This window comes from Odocoileus virginianus, chromosome 23, assembly GCF_023699985.2.
Source record: "Odocoileus virginianus isolate 20LAN1187 ecotype Illinois chromosome 23, Ovbor_1.2, whole genome shotgun sequence".
In the NCBI taxonomy this organism is placed as follows: Eukaryota; Metazoa; Chordata; class Mammalia; order Artiodactyla; family Cervidae; genus Odocoileus; species Odocoileus virginianus.
The window spans coordinates 8,112,257-8,132,059 of NC_069696.1; the positions used below are offsets into that span (position 1 = coordinate 8,112,257).

At 38.9% G+C, this 19,803-nt stretch overlaps 2 protein-coding genes across 4 annotated transcripts in view; one reads left to right on the forward strand and one right to left on the reverse strand.

The window, feature by feature from the left end:
* Positions 1 to 9,245, reverse strand: part of ENTHD1 (ENTH domain containing 1) — an 87,517-nt gene extending 78,272 nt beyond the window's left edge. For 2 of the 3 annotated variants that reach the window (XM_070453366.1, XM_070453364.1), the window contains exons 1-2: positions 8,612 to 8,793; positions 5,257 to 5,760 (exon numbers count right to left, since the gene is read on the reverse strand). In XM_070453366.1, the coding sequence (XP_070309467.1) occupies positions 5,257 to 5,605 (349 nt within the window). In that variant the 5' untranslated portion in view covers positions 5,606 to 5,760; positions 8,612 to 8,793. Of the gene's footprint in view, positions 1 to 5,256; positions 5,761 to 8,611; positions 8,794 to 9,171 lie in introns of those variants that run through there. The other variant, XM_070453365.1, reaches the window with a different exon arrangement.
* A 6,600-nt stretch (positions 9,246 to 15,845) lies between these two features.
* GRAP2 (GRB2 related adaptor protein 2) overlaps positions 15,846 to 19,803 on the forward strand; it is a 68,052-nt gene continuing 64,094 nt past the window's right edge. The window contains exon 1 of the mRNA XM_020876949.2: positions 15,846 to 16,169. The gene's annotated coding sequence lies outside the window, so the exon portion shown is untranslated. The remainder of the gene's footprint in view (positions 16,170 to 19,803) is intronic.

A 19,803-nucleotide genomic window follows, 5' to 3' on the forward strand; every position in this document is an offset into this window, starting at 1 on the left:
TTTAATTTTAATAATAAATTTAACCCTAATAGAAGCTGATGCCTTTGTAATTTCTGGATTAAGTAGTACAGCATGCTCAAAACCCAAGAAGATATTCTCCAGTTTTATCATCAAGCCTCAACCTGACCTACAATAAGCACTTAAAAAAAGATGACATACACCATGACCAAGTGGGATTTCTGCTAAAAATGCAAGGGAAACAGGGAAAAATACATAATATCAACTGATGCAGAAAAGGCATTTGACAAAAGTCAACACCCTATCCTGAGAAAGATGCTCAACAGACTAGAAACAGGAGAGAACTCCAGCAACCTTATAAAGAGTACCTATGAAAAACCCATCCCTAATATCATACTCAGGGCCTCCCCAACGACTCAATGGGAAAGAATCTGCCTGCAATGCAGGAGATTCAGTTTTGATCCCTGGGTTGGGAAGACACTCTGGAGGAGGAAATGACAACCCACTCCAGTATTCTGCCTGGAAAATCCCATGGACAGAGGAGCCTGGTGGGCTACAGTTCATGGGGTCGCAAAAGAGCCAGACACTACTGAGCACATGACAGATGGAACATCATACTTAATGGTGAAAGACTGAAGCACTTAAGATCAGGAACGACACAAGAATGTCTGTTCTCACCATCTCTATTCATCATTGTACAGGAGGTTTTAGACAGAGCAACTAAAAGAGAAAAAGAAATAAGAGGCTTCCAGAGTAGAAAGGAAGAAGTAAAATTATCTCTATTTGCAGATGACATAATCTTGTATGTAGGAAATTCAAAGAAATCTACCAAAAAAAAAGACCAAAAGATCCCAAAAGTATTATAACTAATAGTTATTACAGAAAATATTATAGCAGAGTAATAAAATACAAGATTAATATACAAAAATCACATGACCAGCTGAATTTCTACACATTAGCAATGAAAAATCTGAAAATGAAATTAAGAAAACAATTTTTTGTGGGTTTTTTTTTTGGGGGGGTGGTCTGTGCAAGATCTTAGTTCCCGTGCTTACTGCAGTAGAAGTGCGGAGTCTTAACCACTGGACCTCCACAGAAGTACCCGTAATTTCATTTATAGTAGTATCAAAAAAAAAGTAGAAATAAAATTTAACAAAAGAAATAAAACTTGTACAATGAATACTACAAAACATGTTTGAAAGAAATGAAAGAAAACCTAAATAAAAGAAATGATTTCTTATGTTTATGAAATTGAGGAAATAATATTATTTATATGGCAATATTCCTGAAATTGATCTTCAGATTCAACGTAATGTCTAGATGTCTTTTTTGAAGAAATTGACAAGCTGATGCTAAACTTGATATGGAAATGCAAGGAACCCAGAACAGCCATAACAATACCAGAAAAGAACAAAGTTGGAGTTGGAAATAAAATCATATTCCTTTATTTCAAAACTTACTACAAAGCTACAATAATCAAAATAGTGTGGCACAGGCATAAGACTAGATGCATAGATCAATGGAACAGAATTAAGAGTACAGAAATAAGCCCGTATATCTAAGGTTGATTGATTTCTGTAAGCATGTCAATATAATTCAATGAGGAAAGAATACTCTTTTCAGCAAATAGTAGTGGGACAACTGGGTATAAAAGAATAAGTTTGGATCTCTACATCCCACCATATATAAAAATAAATTCAAAATGGACCCAAGATAAATGCAATAGCTAAAACTACAAAACTCTTAATAAGAAAACATAGGTGTAAATCTTTGTGACTTTAGACTAGGCAATGAGTTCTTACTTGTGACACAAAGTACAAGCAACCAAAGGAAAAACAGATAAAATAGACTTCTTCAAAATTTAATCAAGAAAGGAAAAAAACAACCTATATAGAATGGGAGAAGATACCTGCAAATCACCTATCTGGATAAAGGTCTTATATCCAAAATATATAACAAACTCTTTAAAAACTCAAAAAAAATATTTTTTTTAATGGGCAAAGAATTTGGATAGATATTTCTCTAAAGAAGACATATAAATGGCCCAACAAAGACATGAGAAGATGCTCAACATCATCAGTCTTCAGGAAACTGTAAATTAAAACCACAGTCAGATAGTAATATTGCTTCACATCCAGCAGAATGGTTATAATAAAAAAAGATAAAACAATAACAGGATTACCAAGGATGTTAACAGCAATCCTCCTATTAATACACTGCTGGTGGGAATGTAAAATGGTGCCGCTGCTAAGAAAAACAGTTTAGTGGTTCCTCAAAAAGCTAAATATTGACTAACCACATGACCCAGTAATTCCACTCCTAAGTATACTTTCTGAAAGAAAGAAATGGAAAGCAGGACTCTGATACCTTGTACACTAGAGTTCATTGTAGCATTATTCACAATAGCCAAAAGGTGAAAACAACCAAGAAACCATTAACAGATGAACAGATAAACAAAATGTGGTTAAATACCTACAAATTAATGTGATTCAGTATAAAAAGAATGAAGTTCTGATACATCCTCTAACATGGCTGAACTTGGAGAACATGGTAAGTGACATAAGCCAGACACACAAAAAAACAAGTACTACATGATTCCATTTTACGAGGTACCCAAAATAGGCAAAATGACAGAGATAAGAAGTGGATCAGAGGTTAGCAAGGGAGTCGCTGCTGCATGCTTACAGAGCTCCTGTTTGGGTGATGAAAAAGTTTGGAAACAGACAGTGGTGATGGTTGTGCCACAATGTGAATGTAATGAACGCCACTGAAGCATACACTTAAAATGGCAAATTTTATGTTACATTTATTTTATCTCAATTTTAAAAATTAATTATACACCAAAAGTCATAGGATTGTGCCCTCTAAATGGGTGAACTCTATGGTGTATGAATTATGTCTCAATAAAGCTGTTTTTTAAAGAAAAAAAAAGAAATCATCTCTCAAGCTATAAAAGATATAGAAGAATCTTAAAAGCATATTGCTAAGAGAAAAAACAATTCTGAAAAAGCTACATACAGAATGATTCCAACTATATGACAGTCTGGAAGAAACAAAACTATAGAAACAATAAAAAGATCAGTGACTGCCAAGGGCTCAAGGCAGGCGAGAAAGGATGGATAGGTAGAACACAGGGCACTTTCAAGGCAGTTAAACTATTCTGCACAATACTGGAATGGTAGATACATGACATTATGCATTTTTCAAAATCCACAGAACTGCAGAACACAAAGCGTGAATACTTTGTGTAAACTAAGGACTATTAGTTAATATTAATGTATCAACACTGGTTTAATTGTAACAAATGTACAACACTAATGCAAGATGTTAACAGGAGAAACCATGTGTGGGTGGGGAAGGATGTGTGGGAACTCTACTTTTTGCACCATTTTTCTGTAACCCTAAAACTGCTCTAAAAAAGACTCTATTTTTAAAAGGTATACTTAACAGAGACTGCACTGAATTTTATCCTCTTCTCATGATTCATAAGGCTATTCACTTTAACAAATTACAATTTGACTTTAGATGGGAGGAAGTGCTGATTCTTTACCACTGTAGAACAATATCAGGCACTACTGAATCATCCCAGTGCAATATCCTATGCAGCCTTTCCCTACTTCTCTTCCACCCCCGACAGTATTACTTCATGACCTAAATTTCTGTATTCATAAAACTACTCCCATCATAGTTTCTGAAGAGTCTATAGTCTTTGGAAACAGTTTATCACACTTATGACTAAATTCCAGTCTAATTATAATTACGAATTACAGTGACATTATTATATCAAGTTGTCATGCCTCCTAGTTTATTCACTTTGTTCTTTTTTTTTTCACATGGTCATGTTAGTTTTGTTTGGTTTAATTATAAACTGTGTTTTAAGATATACAAATTTATATAAAACAAAATAAAAATCATCTCTAGGGACTTCCCTTGGCACTCCAGTGGTTAAGACTCTGAGCTTCCATTGCAGAAGGTGCAGGTTTGATCCCTAGTATGGGAACTAAGATCTTGCAGGCCGTGCAGGACAGCCAAAACAAACAAAAAACACAACAGCAAAATTTTTTTTTAAAATCATCTCTAGTCCTACCAGGACCACTTGTTAAAACTCTTATATAATAAATTTCATATACATAAATATAATTTTTTAAACAAAATTGGGACAATTGCATATTCTTTCTTCCATTTATTATCTCTGGCAACAAAGGTTGATGACACCTCTTCTGCTGAGAACCAGCAATGGGCAAGGCAGACAAAGTCCCTGCCCTCATGGAGCTGACATCCTTTGGGGAGAAAAAGGCAAACATATTTACACTCCTCACAACCATCCTATGAGACAGACATTGTTATTATCCCAATGTACAGAGAGCTAAACTGAGGCCTCAGGTAATCTAATAAATTACCTTAGTATATACAGTTAGGCCGCAGCAGAGTCAGGATTCAACCCCAGGTTGAAAGAAAACCCTATTTGATAACAGACTCTGAGCTTTTAACTCATCAAAGAGATCTTAATATGATATCCTGTATCTTTATAAAATGGTACCAAGGGTAATAGTTTGGATCAGCTCCCTAAAATAACACATTTACTCCAAGGACATAGTTCTTTGACTTCAATCATGAAGCACGCTCATGGAAAATTATTCATTGCTATTTTGTCATATGCAAATTAAGCAGGAACTCAAGTTCCACTTTTTAACTTTGTGATATACTTGTCTGGGGTTTTTTTTTCACTTTATTTTTTAAATCAATTTATTTAGACTAAAACAAAAATAATTCACACATTTTCTTCCCTCCCTCCACCTCTGACAACTGCTAATCTGTTCTCTGTACCTATAAACTTTTCTTTTTTTTAACTCCACATGTAAGAGAAATCATACAATATTTGTCTTTCTCTGTCTGACTTATTTCACTTTGCATAATGCCCTCGAGGTCCGAAAGAATGAAATCTTGCCTTGTGCAACAACCTGAATGGACCTTGAGGGCATTATGCTAAGTGAAATAAGTCAGGCTGAGAAAGATGAATACTACAAGGTCTCTTTTATGTTCATTGTCTACAAGGTGTCATTTTATCAGGCACCTAACTGCGTTAGTTTTACACATCATTTTGAAATATATATATACATTGTTTTCAAAGGCACTCAAGAGTCAACACAAAGGATTAAACTGGAAACCCAAACTGTCCCAGAGGAAAGGAAGATAGTACATTTAAGAACTACTTTTCCCCAGCTTCTGCTTTAAAGTGACCTCCTCCCACACTCTTACTCTTGACTAGCACACTGTATAAACTTCTTCATCTGGTACCTTGATCTTTCCCAGCTTCGTCTATGTGTTGAAAATCTTTCAGAGTTTGAAGGTTACGGTACCCCTCTCTGCAATGCTGAATAACTTTCTTTGATCCATTCTTGATGAGATAATCCATTAAGGTAAGAGATTTATACACATGGCGCCAGTTCTTCCCGTGGTCATTGAGTCTCTGCCATAGCATGTTCATAATTTCAGAGAGAGAAACTGTGTTGAAAGTCAGGTCACTGATATCTAACATTAGAGAACTAGAAGGACCCCAAGGGTCATTAGAAGTTGCTTCCCTGACTTTTATTTCAGCATCTGAGTAATTTTTCACAAAGTTCTTCACTTGCCTCCTGAATGCCATAGGTGAGACAAATTTGAAGGTAAGATGGGGTATGAAAGCAACAGAATAGGTGTTTATGTCATTGGTTTATAGAATCCTTGAGAGGTAGTTGGTCCCCAAGTCTGCTGCTCCCAAATACAAATGACTAATCGCCATCTTGACAAGGTATCAATTTTCTGCAAAGGAATACACAAAAAAATAAGTAAGTTAAATATTTTTAAAATGTCTCCAGAAGAGTAATTCAGTCTGAAAAATCTAGCTGTAGTTTCCAAATCAGTGCCTCATGTACATCAGCCAGAATTGAGGGGGCCATATAAATGTTCCTAGGATCAATACGGGAAAATATCTCATGAGGGATTAGCCTATGTTATTTAAAGAAACATAAGTGGTCTTTCCAGACCTAAAAGTTTCCATTGAAAGTATCACTGGGACTTCCCTGGTGGTCCAGTGGTTAAGAATCTGCCTGCCAATGCCAGGGGACATAGGTTTGATCTTTGGTCCAGGAAGATTCCACATTCTGCAAGGCAAGTAAGCTCATGTATCACAACTACTGAAGACTGCATGCTCTAGAGCCCGTGCTCCACAACAAGAGAAGCCATTGCAATGAGAAGCCCAGGCACCACAACTAGAGAATAGCCCCCACTCACCAAAACTAGAGAAAGCCCATGTGCAGCAACAGAGATCTAGCACAGTCAAAATTTTTTTAAAAAAGTATCCTTGAACCTCTTTGGCCAGAAATAAAATTATTATAAAGCATTACAAGGACAGTGGACAAATTAATGGTGGACAAGAAAATGGAACTTGCACTGCGACATGTCAAGATTTGTTGTCATGTATAAATACGTTATGTCCTGAGAGTAATCAAGTGAAAACTGAGTCTTACAACCATCAACTGACCTCTGGTTGTATCCTTTTCAGAACTTACAAGTCATTAGAATCAAATCTAAATATGATCTGTTTTCTAGTTAATAAGGAGGATCATCAACTATTCAGAAATTGTCGTCAGTGGACTCCACACGTAACCCACGGCACCCTAAACCAATATTTTAGTCCTGGTAAGGCTGGCAAGTCAAAGGAAAAGGTTAAACTACTTTCTTTACTCAACTTTAGAAAACTATTCCCTGATGAGCATCCAGACCCAATGAAAGCTCAACAATCTATAATCAGATTTTACTAGAGAAAGTACACACATACTAAAGAAAATTGCTAAAAATCCATAATAAATGTGCTTGCTATTTTCAGTTTTGTTTCTCTTCCTTGACCTTCTCAATTTTAACCTCAGGCTTGATTAATTTCTCTGTATGTATTTAAGGAAGACATAATTTTCAGAAGCAGCCTAAATAAACTATCACTTCTTTTTTAAAAAATAAGAGAAGGGAATAAGTAGTCATTTTTGTTTTTGGTAAAAGTGCAACACATTCTCAAATAAACAAGATAGAAAATGTATCTGTTTAATTAAGATTTCTCCTAAAGAGACCATCATCAACCCTAGACAGAAAAAGAGAAATTGTGTGTTTTTACAATTTTCTGATTTTCTCTCCTGTTTGCACTTTGAATACAGACATTTTTATCTGACTCACTCCTACAGTGAAAACTTGACTTATAATGTGTTTCAATAAGCTATTAAAATTTTCAATCATGAGGGTTTTCTTTTTCTATTGTCCTTTTTTGCCCTCTACTAAGTTCATTCAATGCAGCAATGTACTGTGACATTGGCTTGGAGCAACAAATATTGATCTGTTTCTTCACAAGTCTATTAAAAAAAAAAAAAAGCCTTGTTAGAATCATAACTTGCTAGACTTGAACACAGTTGTTAAAACTTTTTTCTTTTTCAAATAGCTACCTATGTATATTTTGGAGGGACAAAATTGTAATATCCAGGTTTTCCTCTATTCTTAACCTGCATTTTTAAATTTAAAATATGTTTTCTTAAATGAAGTTTCTGTCACAGAAAATTATCTACATACTAGCCTTCCATCCAATAGTGTAGTTCACAATGGGATGTGCTGGATGTAGTTCACAATGGGATGTGGTGGCGCGCGGAAAACTTTTGAAAAGTAATGCCATGCCTACACTGTATATTACATGATATCCACAGAAAGGTCTGGGGTAAGTAAAGAGGTCTGAACAATTAAACACATCAACATGACTGCAATAAAAATTTGCAAGTATTTGTAATAAGTAAAGACAAATGGCTGTTTCAGTTCAAATATTGTAGACAGATAAGTTGGTGGGGGTGGGGGGGAGTGGTTTTCAAAACTTCTTGGATGTCAGAACTGAGAATGAGAGATTGAGGAGCTACACTGACTTTATCCAAAGATTTAGGACAATAACGACAACAGCATCTAAGAGACTGAGTACCAAGAGGCATCTTTGGAAAGACACATTTAGGGTAATGCTATGAAGACAGAACAGCTCTTATGTTTATATGGATTCTGCCTGTAGACATGAGATCAACTCAGGAGAAAATAAACTCTGGCCAAGATTGTTTTGGAAGAAGGATTATAGAGATCACCAGGGCATTAGCAGGTGTTACTGTTTTGATGGAAAACACACTGCAAGAGGCAGAGAAACTAACTTGAGTCCTGCCTGTGTGTTCACTAAATCACTCAACTATTATTTCCCAGAGCTTACCATGTAACAGGCTCCATTTCTAAGAAACAGAGAAACAGGAACACTAGACAGTTTCCACCCTCTGGTGTAAATGGCATGCTGTTGTTGTTTAGTCACTAAGTCATGTCCCACTCTTTGTGACCCCCAAGGACTGTAGCCCACCAGGCTTCTTCTGTCCATGGGATTTCCCAGACAATAATGCTGGAGTGGGTTGCCATTTCCTTCTCCAGGGGATGTTACCCATCCAGGGATCACAGGTGGGGATCATCAGGCATTGATGATCACAGGTGGGGGACCATCAGGCATTGCAGGTGGATCCTTAACCACTGAGTACCATCAGGGAAGTCCTGAGTAAGTGCTACTCTTCACTGTAGGCTCACAGCTGTGCTCACACCTAAGCATTCAGTACCTCACCTCATTACTTTAATTAGGGCTCCAGAGGCATGGATTTGAGGTCCTAGTCTGCCATTTCTTATTAAGGCTTCTCCGAGCCTCAGTTTCCCCATCTGCAGCATAAGGGGAAAAAATCACCACATAAGGGGTGGTGGGAAAGACATGACATGCTCCGCAAAGGTAAAGAGCAGAGGGAGAATCAGCTTCCGGTATCCAGGGTCATTCCTTAGCATCACTTAATTCATTCAACAATGGTTTCAGAACGACCACTGTGTTCCATGCAGGCCGTGTGGCGTGTACTGGGTCACACAGACAACTCAGACCAGTGACTGCCCTCAGAGAGCGTGCAATGTAGTGGGAGTGGGAGGTTGGGTATTGGAGAAGCTTCTAGAAGGAGGGAGTGATGTAACGCCGTCACACAACAGTGACCTTCCCTCAGGGAGACCTGCGGGCCTTGTCCCCTTCCCGCCTGCCCTGACAAGGCGTAGGGACCCGCATGGTATGGGCAGTCGGAAAGCACCCCTCCAAGCCCCTCCAGGCCCCCTCCATCCCCACCCCACCCCCAAATAAGAGGCTACTACCTGAGGGGAATGTCCGCCCGCCTGGAATCTAGGCCTTTTCTCTCCCAAACACAAGGCCTGACCGCCCCTCCCCCCACCCCCGCAAGCTGATCCCCCTCCTCCAACCAGGCCAGAGAGCTCACGCCCTCCCCCACTTCCGCTTCCTCACTTCCGGCCGGTCACTTCCGGCCTTTCCTACGGCTGATGCCCACTACTCCTAGGACTTAGAGGAAGGGAGACGCCTCGGGTTAAAATAATCCCTGCTTGTGGCTATCCAGCGGCATGAAGGCAGATGTCTTCCTTTCGTGATCACTTGGGCTGTGGCACTGCCTAATCCTTCAATGAAAGAATGAATTTTACAATCCGTGTTATTAGTCTAATTTTAACTGACTGGAAACGTGACCTGTAGGACAAAGAATGTAATTTCTAGTAGTAGTCTCTAGAGATGAAAAGTGATGGGAAATGACTGAGTGCTTCCAGTGAGGGCCTTGGGTACCACTGATGGCTAGTCACTGAGATATTCAACTGACTTTCACTGAGCACCTAAAGCGGCAAGGATTCAGATAGGATCGAGTTCGATTAAGTTGACAGGCTAGTGGAGGTGACAGGCACCATCACAGAAGATTGTGACAAGCTACGTATAGCATAATGAGAGAGGAGAGACCATCTGATTCTACCGAGGAGTAGTTGAGGGCAGGTTTCAGAGAAGAATTTATATGTGAACTGATTCTTAAAGGATGACAGGAGTTCACTGGATAGACAAAGAAGAGGAAGCCATTAGAGGCAAAGGACACATCATGTGTAAAGGCTTGAAAGCTGAGAGAGCCTATAATCTGGATAAAGCTGCAAGCTCTGGAGTTACGATGGCAGTCACAGACTATTAGTGAAACAGCAGAGGGGGGTGAAGTGGCAGAGGACAGTCAGATCATGAAGTGCCTTGTCTTTACTACCAAGTGGTTTTATCCAGTAGGCACTGGAAATGTAATCAAACCTATGTTTTAAAGAACCTTGGTGGCTGTGTGGAATACTGACTAGAATGGAAGAAAACACATGTAGAGAATAGGAAAATGCTTAGTAAATGAAAGTTACCTTTGCTTTTAGTCCCTACTGCTTCAATTATAATTACTATAATAACAGCCTACCTTGTTGATACTGGCATGTAGATAGGTAAGTATAATATAAAATGGTAGGAAATATGAAAGAAATTGGCGCATTATAAACAATTTAGCTGGCTATAATATAGAGTAATTAGAGCAGAAGGCAGAGGGAAATTGAAAAGATGGCCTGGAAATGGGTGGTTCAGGATCTTAAAGGCAATGATAAGGTGTTGGGCTTTATAAAGCAGTGAGAAATAAACCAAAAGTGCCTTTTTTTTTACATTGAGTTATAGTTTATGAAGATTTTCATATGCATATCTTATGTAAATTTTAAAGGAAGTCTGAAATGTAGGTGATATTATCCCACTTTATAGATAAGAATGCTAAGTTTGAGGAACATGGCATTCATTCTCCATTAGAGCCAGGCACTATGCTGAGCCATGGGAATACAAGAAAGTTACAGTCTAATAAGGGAAACAGGAATAAATCAGTAACTATGATAAATTACAATGATAAAGGCAAACATAGATTGTTCTGAGAGTCAAAAAGGAATTTGTCTAAACCACATGGTTAGGAAAGGCTTTCTGGAGGAGTTAAAACTGAGCTGAGTTTGCAGGAACAATTAAGTTATATGAATTGTCCAGAAATATTCAGCTAGCAAGGATTTAACTGGAACTTGAACCCAAATCTACACTTCTATGCTCTTTCCCCTATGCTGAGAATCAATCTTTTGTTCTTAATGTTGAGCTCCATTGACCTTCTCAGTCATGAGTTTAACTTTTGTATTTTGAGAAGGTCAGAGATCTCAATTTTTTCATTTTAAACCTATTCATTTTCTTCTTTCAGAACGAATCTCTGAGTGTGTGCAGAAAATTAGATTGGAAGCAGAACAGAGGGACTGGAGAAAGAACAGAATTTTATAGTAGTTCTGGCAATAAGTGATGAAAGTGCCTTCCCTGACAGTCCAGTGGTCAGAACTTCACCTTCTAATGCAGGGAGTGCAGGCTTGGTGCCTCGCTGGGGAGCTCAAGACCCTAAAACTTAAACATAAAAATGGAAGCAATATTGTAACAAATTCAATAAAGATTTTAAAAATGGTTCACATAAAAAAAGTCTTAAAACATAAAATGATGAAAGTCATAACCAAAGCAAAGCCATGGGCGTGGCACGTATTCCACTCCACTCATTCTCCTTTGACACACAGACATTTGTGTATGAGATTAAAGCATAGAAGCTGTTGGACTTGGCTCCAGATATATCTGGGAGTCTACAGTGACACTCAAGTTTCTTTTTGGGGTGACTCTGTGAATGGTGGTTGCTAGTTTCACTAAGATAGGAACCCAGTCTGAGGAGCAGATTTGGCAGGAAATGTGATAAATTCTATTTTGGACATTTTGAATGTGAGGTGAGGTGTCTGGTGTGACCAGGTGAAGATGCCCAAGAGACAGTTGAGCAGAAAAAATTGGAACAAAGGTATAGGGTTCTGGGCAGGGCTCATGAACTTGAGAGTATTCAATACATACATAGGTGGTGATTGAATAGGCACATGGAAACAAGAGAATGGCGCAAACTCAAAGACGGCAGTCCCATTGCAGGTGGAGAAGCTGGTGGCAGTCCCTGAGTGGATCAGACCAGCAAAAGGCTCACATGCTACCCTCTATGGAATTAACTCTGCTAAAGTGACTATGGTTTTTCCAGTTGTCATGTATGGATGTGAGAGTTGGAGTATAAAGAAAGCTGAGCACTGAAGAATTGATGCTTTTGAACTGTGGTGTTGGAGAAGACTCTTGAGAGTCCCTTGGACTGCAAGGAGATCCAACCAGTCCATCCTAAAGGAGATCAGTCCTGAGTGTTCATTGGAAGGACTGATGTTGAAGCTGAAACTCCAATACTTTGGCCACCTGATGCGAAGAGCTGACTCATTTGAAAAGACCATAATGCTGGGAAAGATTGAGGGCCAGAGGAGAAGGGAATGACAGAGGATGAGATGGTTGGATGGCATCACTGACTCAATGGACATGGGTTTGGGTGGACTCTGGGAGTTGGTGATGGACAGAAAAGCCTGGCGTGCTGCAGTTCATGGGGTCACAAAGAGTAAGACATGACTGAGCAACTGAACTGAACTGAAAGTGACATGTTCAAAGAGATGTCTGCTTTCCTCCATTTGGGGGCATCATAATTTAGTTGCAATGCTGTAGCATCAAGAACACAGACATCATTTTACCCCAGTAACTTGGTGTGGGTTTTAACACTTATTTTCTGAACTCAGAGTTTTATAAAAGTGAACAAAACTTTCTTCACTTGGCTTCCAAGACATTACTACTCCTTCTCGTCTCCTTGGCTGGTTTCCTTTCATTTCTCTGATGTCTCAACTTTGGAGGGGTCTGTTCTCTGTCTGTATTCATTTCTGGGACGGTTTTATCCAGTCTCATGGTTTTCAACACCCTTCTCTCTCTCAACAGCTGTCAAGATTTCATCATCACCCCTAACCTGTGTCAACCTCCAGACTCAGTTGCCTAACTCCCTTGACACCCTCACTGGCATGTCTCACAGACATCTCAAATTTAATACATCTAAAAGCAAACTCCTCATCTGGTCTTCCAGACCTTCTCACCCACAGTCTCTCCTGTCTCAGTGAATGACACGTCCTTGCTTCTAGTTTCTCAGGCCACGAACCTTGGGATCACTGCTGACGCCTCTCTTTGTCTCTCATACAGCCTGTGATATCCATGAGTACACCTGTGACACAGAGTGGCTACTGATTCTGGGTTATGTGTGCTCCATAGGTAATAAATGGTTTATCAATGCCATGTTCTAATACACAATAAAATAATCATGTTTATGATTCCAGACTTTTTGGTTACCCTGTATGTTAAGAACTCAACACTTCCCACCATCAGTCCTAAGTCACCATCATCTCTTGCCAGGATCACGGCAGCAGCCTCTTACCTGCTCGCTTGCTTTTTCTCTTGCTTTCTTACAATCTAATCTCAATACAATGATCAGAGTGAGCCTTGAAAAAGTTGAAAAACACAGTCCCTGGTGGCTCAGCTGTAAAGAATCCACCTGCAATGTGGGAGACCTGGCTTCGATCCCTGGGTTGGGAAGATCCCCTGGAGAAGGGAACGGCTGTCCACTCCAGTATTCTGGCCTGAAAAATCCATGAACTGTATAGTCTGTGGGGTTGCAAAGAGTGAGACACGACTGAGTGACTTTCACAGAGCATATCACTCCCCAGTTTAAAATCTTCCACTGACTCCCATCTCAAGAGTAAAATCCAAAGACCTTGTCATGGCCATTGAGGTCCTATGTATTCTGGTCCCTACTCCCCCTCTGACCTCCGTCTCAACCCTTTTCCACCTTCAGGCTTTGCTCCTGCTAGTCCAGATACCTGAAAAAGCTATTTCCCCAAAAAGCCACCAGGCCAGATCCCTAGCTTTGTTTTGGACATTGCTCAGATGTCTTTTGATCTCCTAATTAAATCCCAACCCCACTTCAGCCACACAGTCTATGACTCTTGCCCCATTTTATAATCCTCTTTGGCAGTACCACCATCTGACACATGTATTATTTCTTCCTCTACCAAAATGTAAGATCCAGGAGATCAGGGACTATGTTTTGTTCTCTAATACATCCCAGCACCTGCAACAGACCTAACAAGGAGTAGGTGTACAAACGTTGTCTATTGAATGAATAAAAAGAGAATGTCTGAACCCACGCTATTGGATGAAGAGTACACATTGTACCATGAAGTTAAATTTAGCATAATTTTACATAAGAAGTTCTGATGCCAACAACAACCTCTCAAAAGGAACTGTTGAAAATTTTTAAATAAGTATGGTTTTAAACAAAATTTTCACCATGTTGGATAAGTTCAGATTTCATATATTCCTCAATCCTGCCGATTTTGCTGATACTATTCTGAGTGTCCCTTGATGGTGAGGACCAAGTTGCTGACAGTCTCACATGAGAGTTTTTATTCTTAGGTTCTGCCTTTGCACTAGTTCAATTACAGAGCTGCTAGGAAATTAACCACTAAAGGAGCCTTGCTTTCCGCCCTATATGCTCTGTACCATGTCTGCCGATCATTCCTTACCACTGAAAGAACTTCTCTGTGAGATTTTCCTGTTCTGCACTCTGCCCCATTCTTGGAGAAGTGGTTGTGTTCTGCTCCCTGGGGGCGGCGTCCCGAGGAAAAGAGCTACAATTTAGGGCGAGTGCTGAGAACACCATGAGGCTTCCTGTACAGCTCGAGTCAACAGTCTGCTTTCTTCCCAACTCAAAGCCACTGGCTTGGGGCGAGAGCTGTGGCCAGAGAACTCCAGTGTTTGCAAACCAACGATGAGGTCATCAGGCATAACGATGGTTCCCACCAAGAAGGCCCTTAGACCCTGGAGACTGAAGAACCCTGAGGTCCACGTGGAGATGTGGTTGTTTTAAAATTGGGCACACGTTGTTATCTTGAAAATTCTGTCTTTGTAGCATGTAGAAGTAGTGGGGACCCTATTCAGAGGCAACTTGAATTCAAGAACATTTGACAGACTTGCATGAATAAAAGGAAAGCTCTCTATTACAGACTTAAGAGGAACAAATTACTTCCTTTAAGTCATCTGACCAAACATTTGCTTAGCCCCTACTATGACCAAGTACTCAGATTCTTCTTTTCTATTTCAGTAAAATTGTTGAGTGATCGTAACCAACATTTCCACCCTCCCCAAAAAACATAAATCTTGAGCAAGGTTTAGGTATAAAGGGGCAAGGAGATAGAAAAGGATACCATTCTACAATGTAGAATAAGTTTAAATTCGAGATCCCCAAGTTGTCTTATCTGATGAATGCTGGAACATCTTGTCAGCCAATATTCCCATCTTTATCTTGGGTCTGGTCCCCTGACTCTGAACAGTGCCATTTAGCAAGTCGCAATATCTCTAATTTTGTGCAAAAGATGCAACATTGGCAATCCGTTTTCTAGCAAAAGCAAAGACAGAGGAAGAGGCCTTAGCAAGTTACACTTGGTCTGGGAGGAAGGAGCTTAAGGAGGAGCGTGAGATACAAATCTGAAGGTAAGAACTAAGGAAGTTGAAGGTGACAAAAATGTTAGGTCAATGAAAAAAGTCTTCAAATCCCAGAAATATTTTAGTCCAGCCTATTCAGGAGAAAATTAAATTCCCCAAATCTAAGTAACCAGCCCCAGCTCGCACTTGGTTATGGCAAAGCTGGGGTTGGAACTCATCTTGGCTTTGAGTTTTTCTTCCTTCTTTTGTTGGGGTAGTATTAGGGGCTAAGGGGATTATTATGGGTTGAGTACACTAAAGACGCTTTTTTTTTTTTCTGAGATTTGAATAAGGTGAGTGATCCAGGATGCTGTCAAGTAAGTTCCCCTAAGAAGTCCTAGTGTTCCTCCAGATGCTTGTACCTACTCGGAGAAAGTGCATTTTCCTTAAGACCAGCAGTAACTTGCCAATGGGCCATCTCTGGGATTAAAACTTTTCTTATGTGAACATAATCGTTCTGGGCAAACTTGTTAAAACTGAAACCAAGCATAAAGAAGCAAAAGTGTTTCAGTGAACCTCCTGCATTTTAGTTCAACTCCGGCAGCAAGAAAACAAAACCACATAATCTAAGGCTCACGCCCAACTCTCTGAAGCCCCGTATCTGCTAGTTCCTGTGTGGTTTGCATACAGACTGCTGGGCTGACTGGGGGTAGTTTGGAGGAGGGAGTAAGAAGTCCGGGAGGAGGAGGCACTCAATGGATCTGCGAGCCTGTGCCCTGGTTTAGTGCGATACGTGGACGACAGCCCAAGGTGGATCCGGACTCTGAAATGCAGTCATTTTGACAACGGAATTTAGCTTCCTTCTTCCAAGAGAGGATTCTGACCATTCGGTGTGAAGCCATAGACTAAACCTCTTCTCTTCTGAAAGGTATGTCTTTATGCAACATCTGTCTACACGCTCTAGAGGGCTCAGATTTTTATTATTTGCAGAATGTTCTCTTGGAGTCAATCTAATTAAAATGAATCCCCTGGGCTCTGTAAACATTGGTTTTAATTTTCGGTTCATCAGCTAAGGTCTCTAAATCTTTTTCTGTAACAGTGTTTGTAGTGATAGGATTCAACTTCCAGTGAATGAATTAGAAGACTTGCTCCTTTCAACCAGTGTTATCCAAGAAGGCTCCACTAATTGGCTTCTGAGCCATCTCAGGGAAAGACTCTGGACCTGGGATTACAGGGGTGGAATTCCCCTTCACCAGTGTCACCATTTGTTCCGAATTGGCGTGGGTGTGGGAGGTGAAGGGCAGAGTAGCGATGAATGAACACTAGTACTGCATGGTCAGGATTTGTTCTTGGGGCTTCATTTCTACTTCTGTTAGTGTTTATGTTGCCTTTACAAAGAACCCCACATTGAGTTCCTTTACAAAAAAGAAAATTTTACTTTGAAATGAGATTTGAGAGAGTGTTGTCTATATTTATCCCTTTATTAACAGTTTACACTGTGTCCCTAAGACCATCTTCAGTTCAGGCATAAAATCTGAACACAACTCTTTGACACCCTACTCTTTGAACCTGAGGATTGAATATACCCACCAAAGATTAATCCAATTTAAAAATATCATGTTTATGTATCTGGAATTAGGCCTTGTTAATAAAGTACATGTGACTTCATCTGTACGTTACTGAAAGTATACATCCCCAGATGAATTAAGAGAAGGGGAAAATGTTTAGGATTAAAACTCCAATAGAAAAGATTACATGTGCTCATGTTCTGTCATCTGAGGGTGGGAAACCTCAGGTTGAAAAATGTTTCATTATCTACAACTGCATTTATCATAGATTTATTAGTTTTTCAGTGGGTCCTCTTTTCTTTTCTCTTCTTTTTCTCTTATTTTAGTTTCAGAAAGGACTGAGTATAAGCGTACTCTGCTTTAACAACCCAGTATTGTTTATAAAACTTCACTTTTATAAAATAATTTTAAAATGATCCTCTTTACAAAAGGATCCATTCTTAAATGAACACTAATAAAATTGAGAACCATCTAAGTGTATTTAAATTTCAAATTTTAAAAATTTTGATTTGTACCCTTTTGGAGAACTTGGAGTGGTTTTTTTGGTAGAGGGAGACAGTCCTATATCATTGAATAAAACTATCTTTTTAGATTGAACTTAGAGGGTCTCCCATGTAGTAAACTGTAATCTGATTCTCCCATTATAATAGATTTTATTTTTTAAAAATGACTTTACTGAAGCAGAGGGGAAGGAGGTGATCAATTTGTTCAAAATAAAGAAGTATCTCTATTGCTAATATAATATTCTTTTGAATATCTTTCATATCTTAGGCCCTAATGAAAATCTTCTTTTTTAAAAATTTCAATTGTTCTACATCTATTTCTCAGGGATATTGCAAGAATAAATGAGTTAACATAGATATGAAATGGCTTAGGAAAAAGGTGCTGTGAAAACACAAGGTGATATCAGTATTAATTGTTTCTTTGAATCTTGATCATTTCTTTCCCACCTTTTTTACAAAATATATTTGACTTGCTGCCTGAAGCCGTCTCTTTTATGTCTTTGCCTTCTGGAGGGGCTGAAAACGAGCCTACTTCTCACCTGTTTATTGATTCTCAGAGAATAACACCTGTAGGTGTTGGTGACTTGCAGGGTTCATGCCTGAAACAGAGCTTGCTTCTTTTCCTGACTCGGGAGAAGTCTACAACCACTCCAGTATTCTTGCCTGGAGAATCCCGTGGACAGAGGAGCCTGACTGGCCGTGGTCCATGGGGTTGCAGAGAGTTGGACACGACTGAAGTGACTGAGCACACACGCATTCAAAAAAGTGTCATTATGTGTGATTCCATCAGGATTTCTTAAAAAAGATATAGCTGATGCTTGATTAGTCTGAGGAACAGAGGCTTCATTTTCGTGCAGCCATGAAATTCAAAACTTGGTGAAGAATCTTTATGGCCTAAGTTATTTGAATCGAAAGATGAGACTGACAGGCCCTCCTATTTGTCCATCTCAAGTACTTACTCAGCATATCTTGATCTATAAAGGAACAGCACAACCTCCTGTGCGTGCGCCTTTTTTTTTTTTTTTTTACCTCTTTACAGTTTCTTAGGAAAATGTAGCCTCATTTAACAAATGAATGTTTATTAACACATTGCACATTGAGTATGTGTCAGGCACTGAGTTCTCTTCAACAATGTTAACATTACATTAGGTTTCAATAAGCTTGAACCAATGAGCCAATAGGAATTCAGTAAGTAATTTTTAGAAGACAGATTAAAAAAGTAAATTCATTCACAGCAAACATTTTGGAGAATTAAAAGAAACTATTACTAAGTACATGAAGATTAAAGTCTTAAATTGCCCTCCAAAGAGGATGTAAGACCTATATCTTATGAACAAAGTGAAGAAAATGTCTAAACATGAAAGTTGAAATATTTGTACAGTGAATATCTCTATACTCACCTCCTAGATTCAACAGTTGCTAACTTTTTGACACATTTGTTCCACCTCTATGTATTTCTTTCTAACTACTTGTAAGTTACAGACAAAATGATATTTCACCCCTAGATAATTCAGTACACATCAAAGAATAAGAATATTCTCCTACGTAACTGCAATGCCATCATTATAACTAAGAAGATGAACAGTAATTCATTAATATCTAATATCTAGACCATATCTATCCTTAACCATTTGTCCCCCAAATGTCTTCCATACCTTAAAAAACCTAAGATCTAATTTTTTTAAAGAAAAATATGTTTTTTACATGAAAGCTTTATATCTTTTATTCAACACTGGAGTTTTTGAAAAGGTTAGGTGTTGTCTTGTTAAATGTTCTAATTTGTTTTGGCCTAGTGGTGTCATTTAATTTGTTCCTCTATCCTCAGTATTTCCCATAAACTCCAGATTAGAAATAAAGCATTGATTACATTTCAATTGAACGCATTTTACAAGGTGCTCCATATTGTATCTCAACAGGAGACACTTAGTTCCACGTTGTCCCTCTATTTGTGACACTCGGTTTGATCGGGGCTCAAGGTAGTGATCTCAGTTCCGGGATCCCTTTGCAATTAACAAGTAGTCTGGCAAGATAATGCTTGGGCTTTGTGATGATATCCTGTTTCCCAACAAACCTCACTCAATGGCCTTAGGTGATCCTTTCTTAAATCAACTGTTTGTTTGGGGGTCATATACATTTTCAGTATACTTTGAAGAAGGATTAGACATACACATTCATTATTATCAGCAGCCACAGCAGATATTTGAGTGTTTTTTTTTTAAGTTCAGGTAATTAACAGCCATGATGATGATGATAGTAATAAGTAACATTTACTGAGTGCTTGCTGTAGGGCCAGGTGGTCTAGGTTTGGGGCCAGTCCTTCAGTTACTAACTAGGCCAACTGGGACAAGATACTTAGTCTTTCTATGTCTTAGTTTCTTTAGCTATAAAATGAGAGTGATAATGGTAGCTATCTCATCATACCGTTTTGAAAGTTAAGCAATTTATACACATAAAGTTTCTGAAACAGTGTCTGTTATTGGTCTTTGCCAAG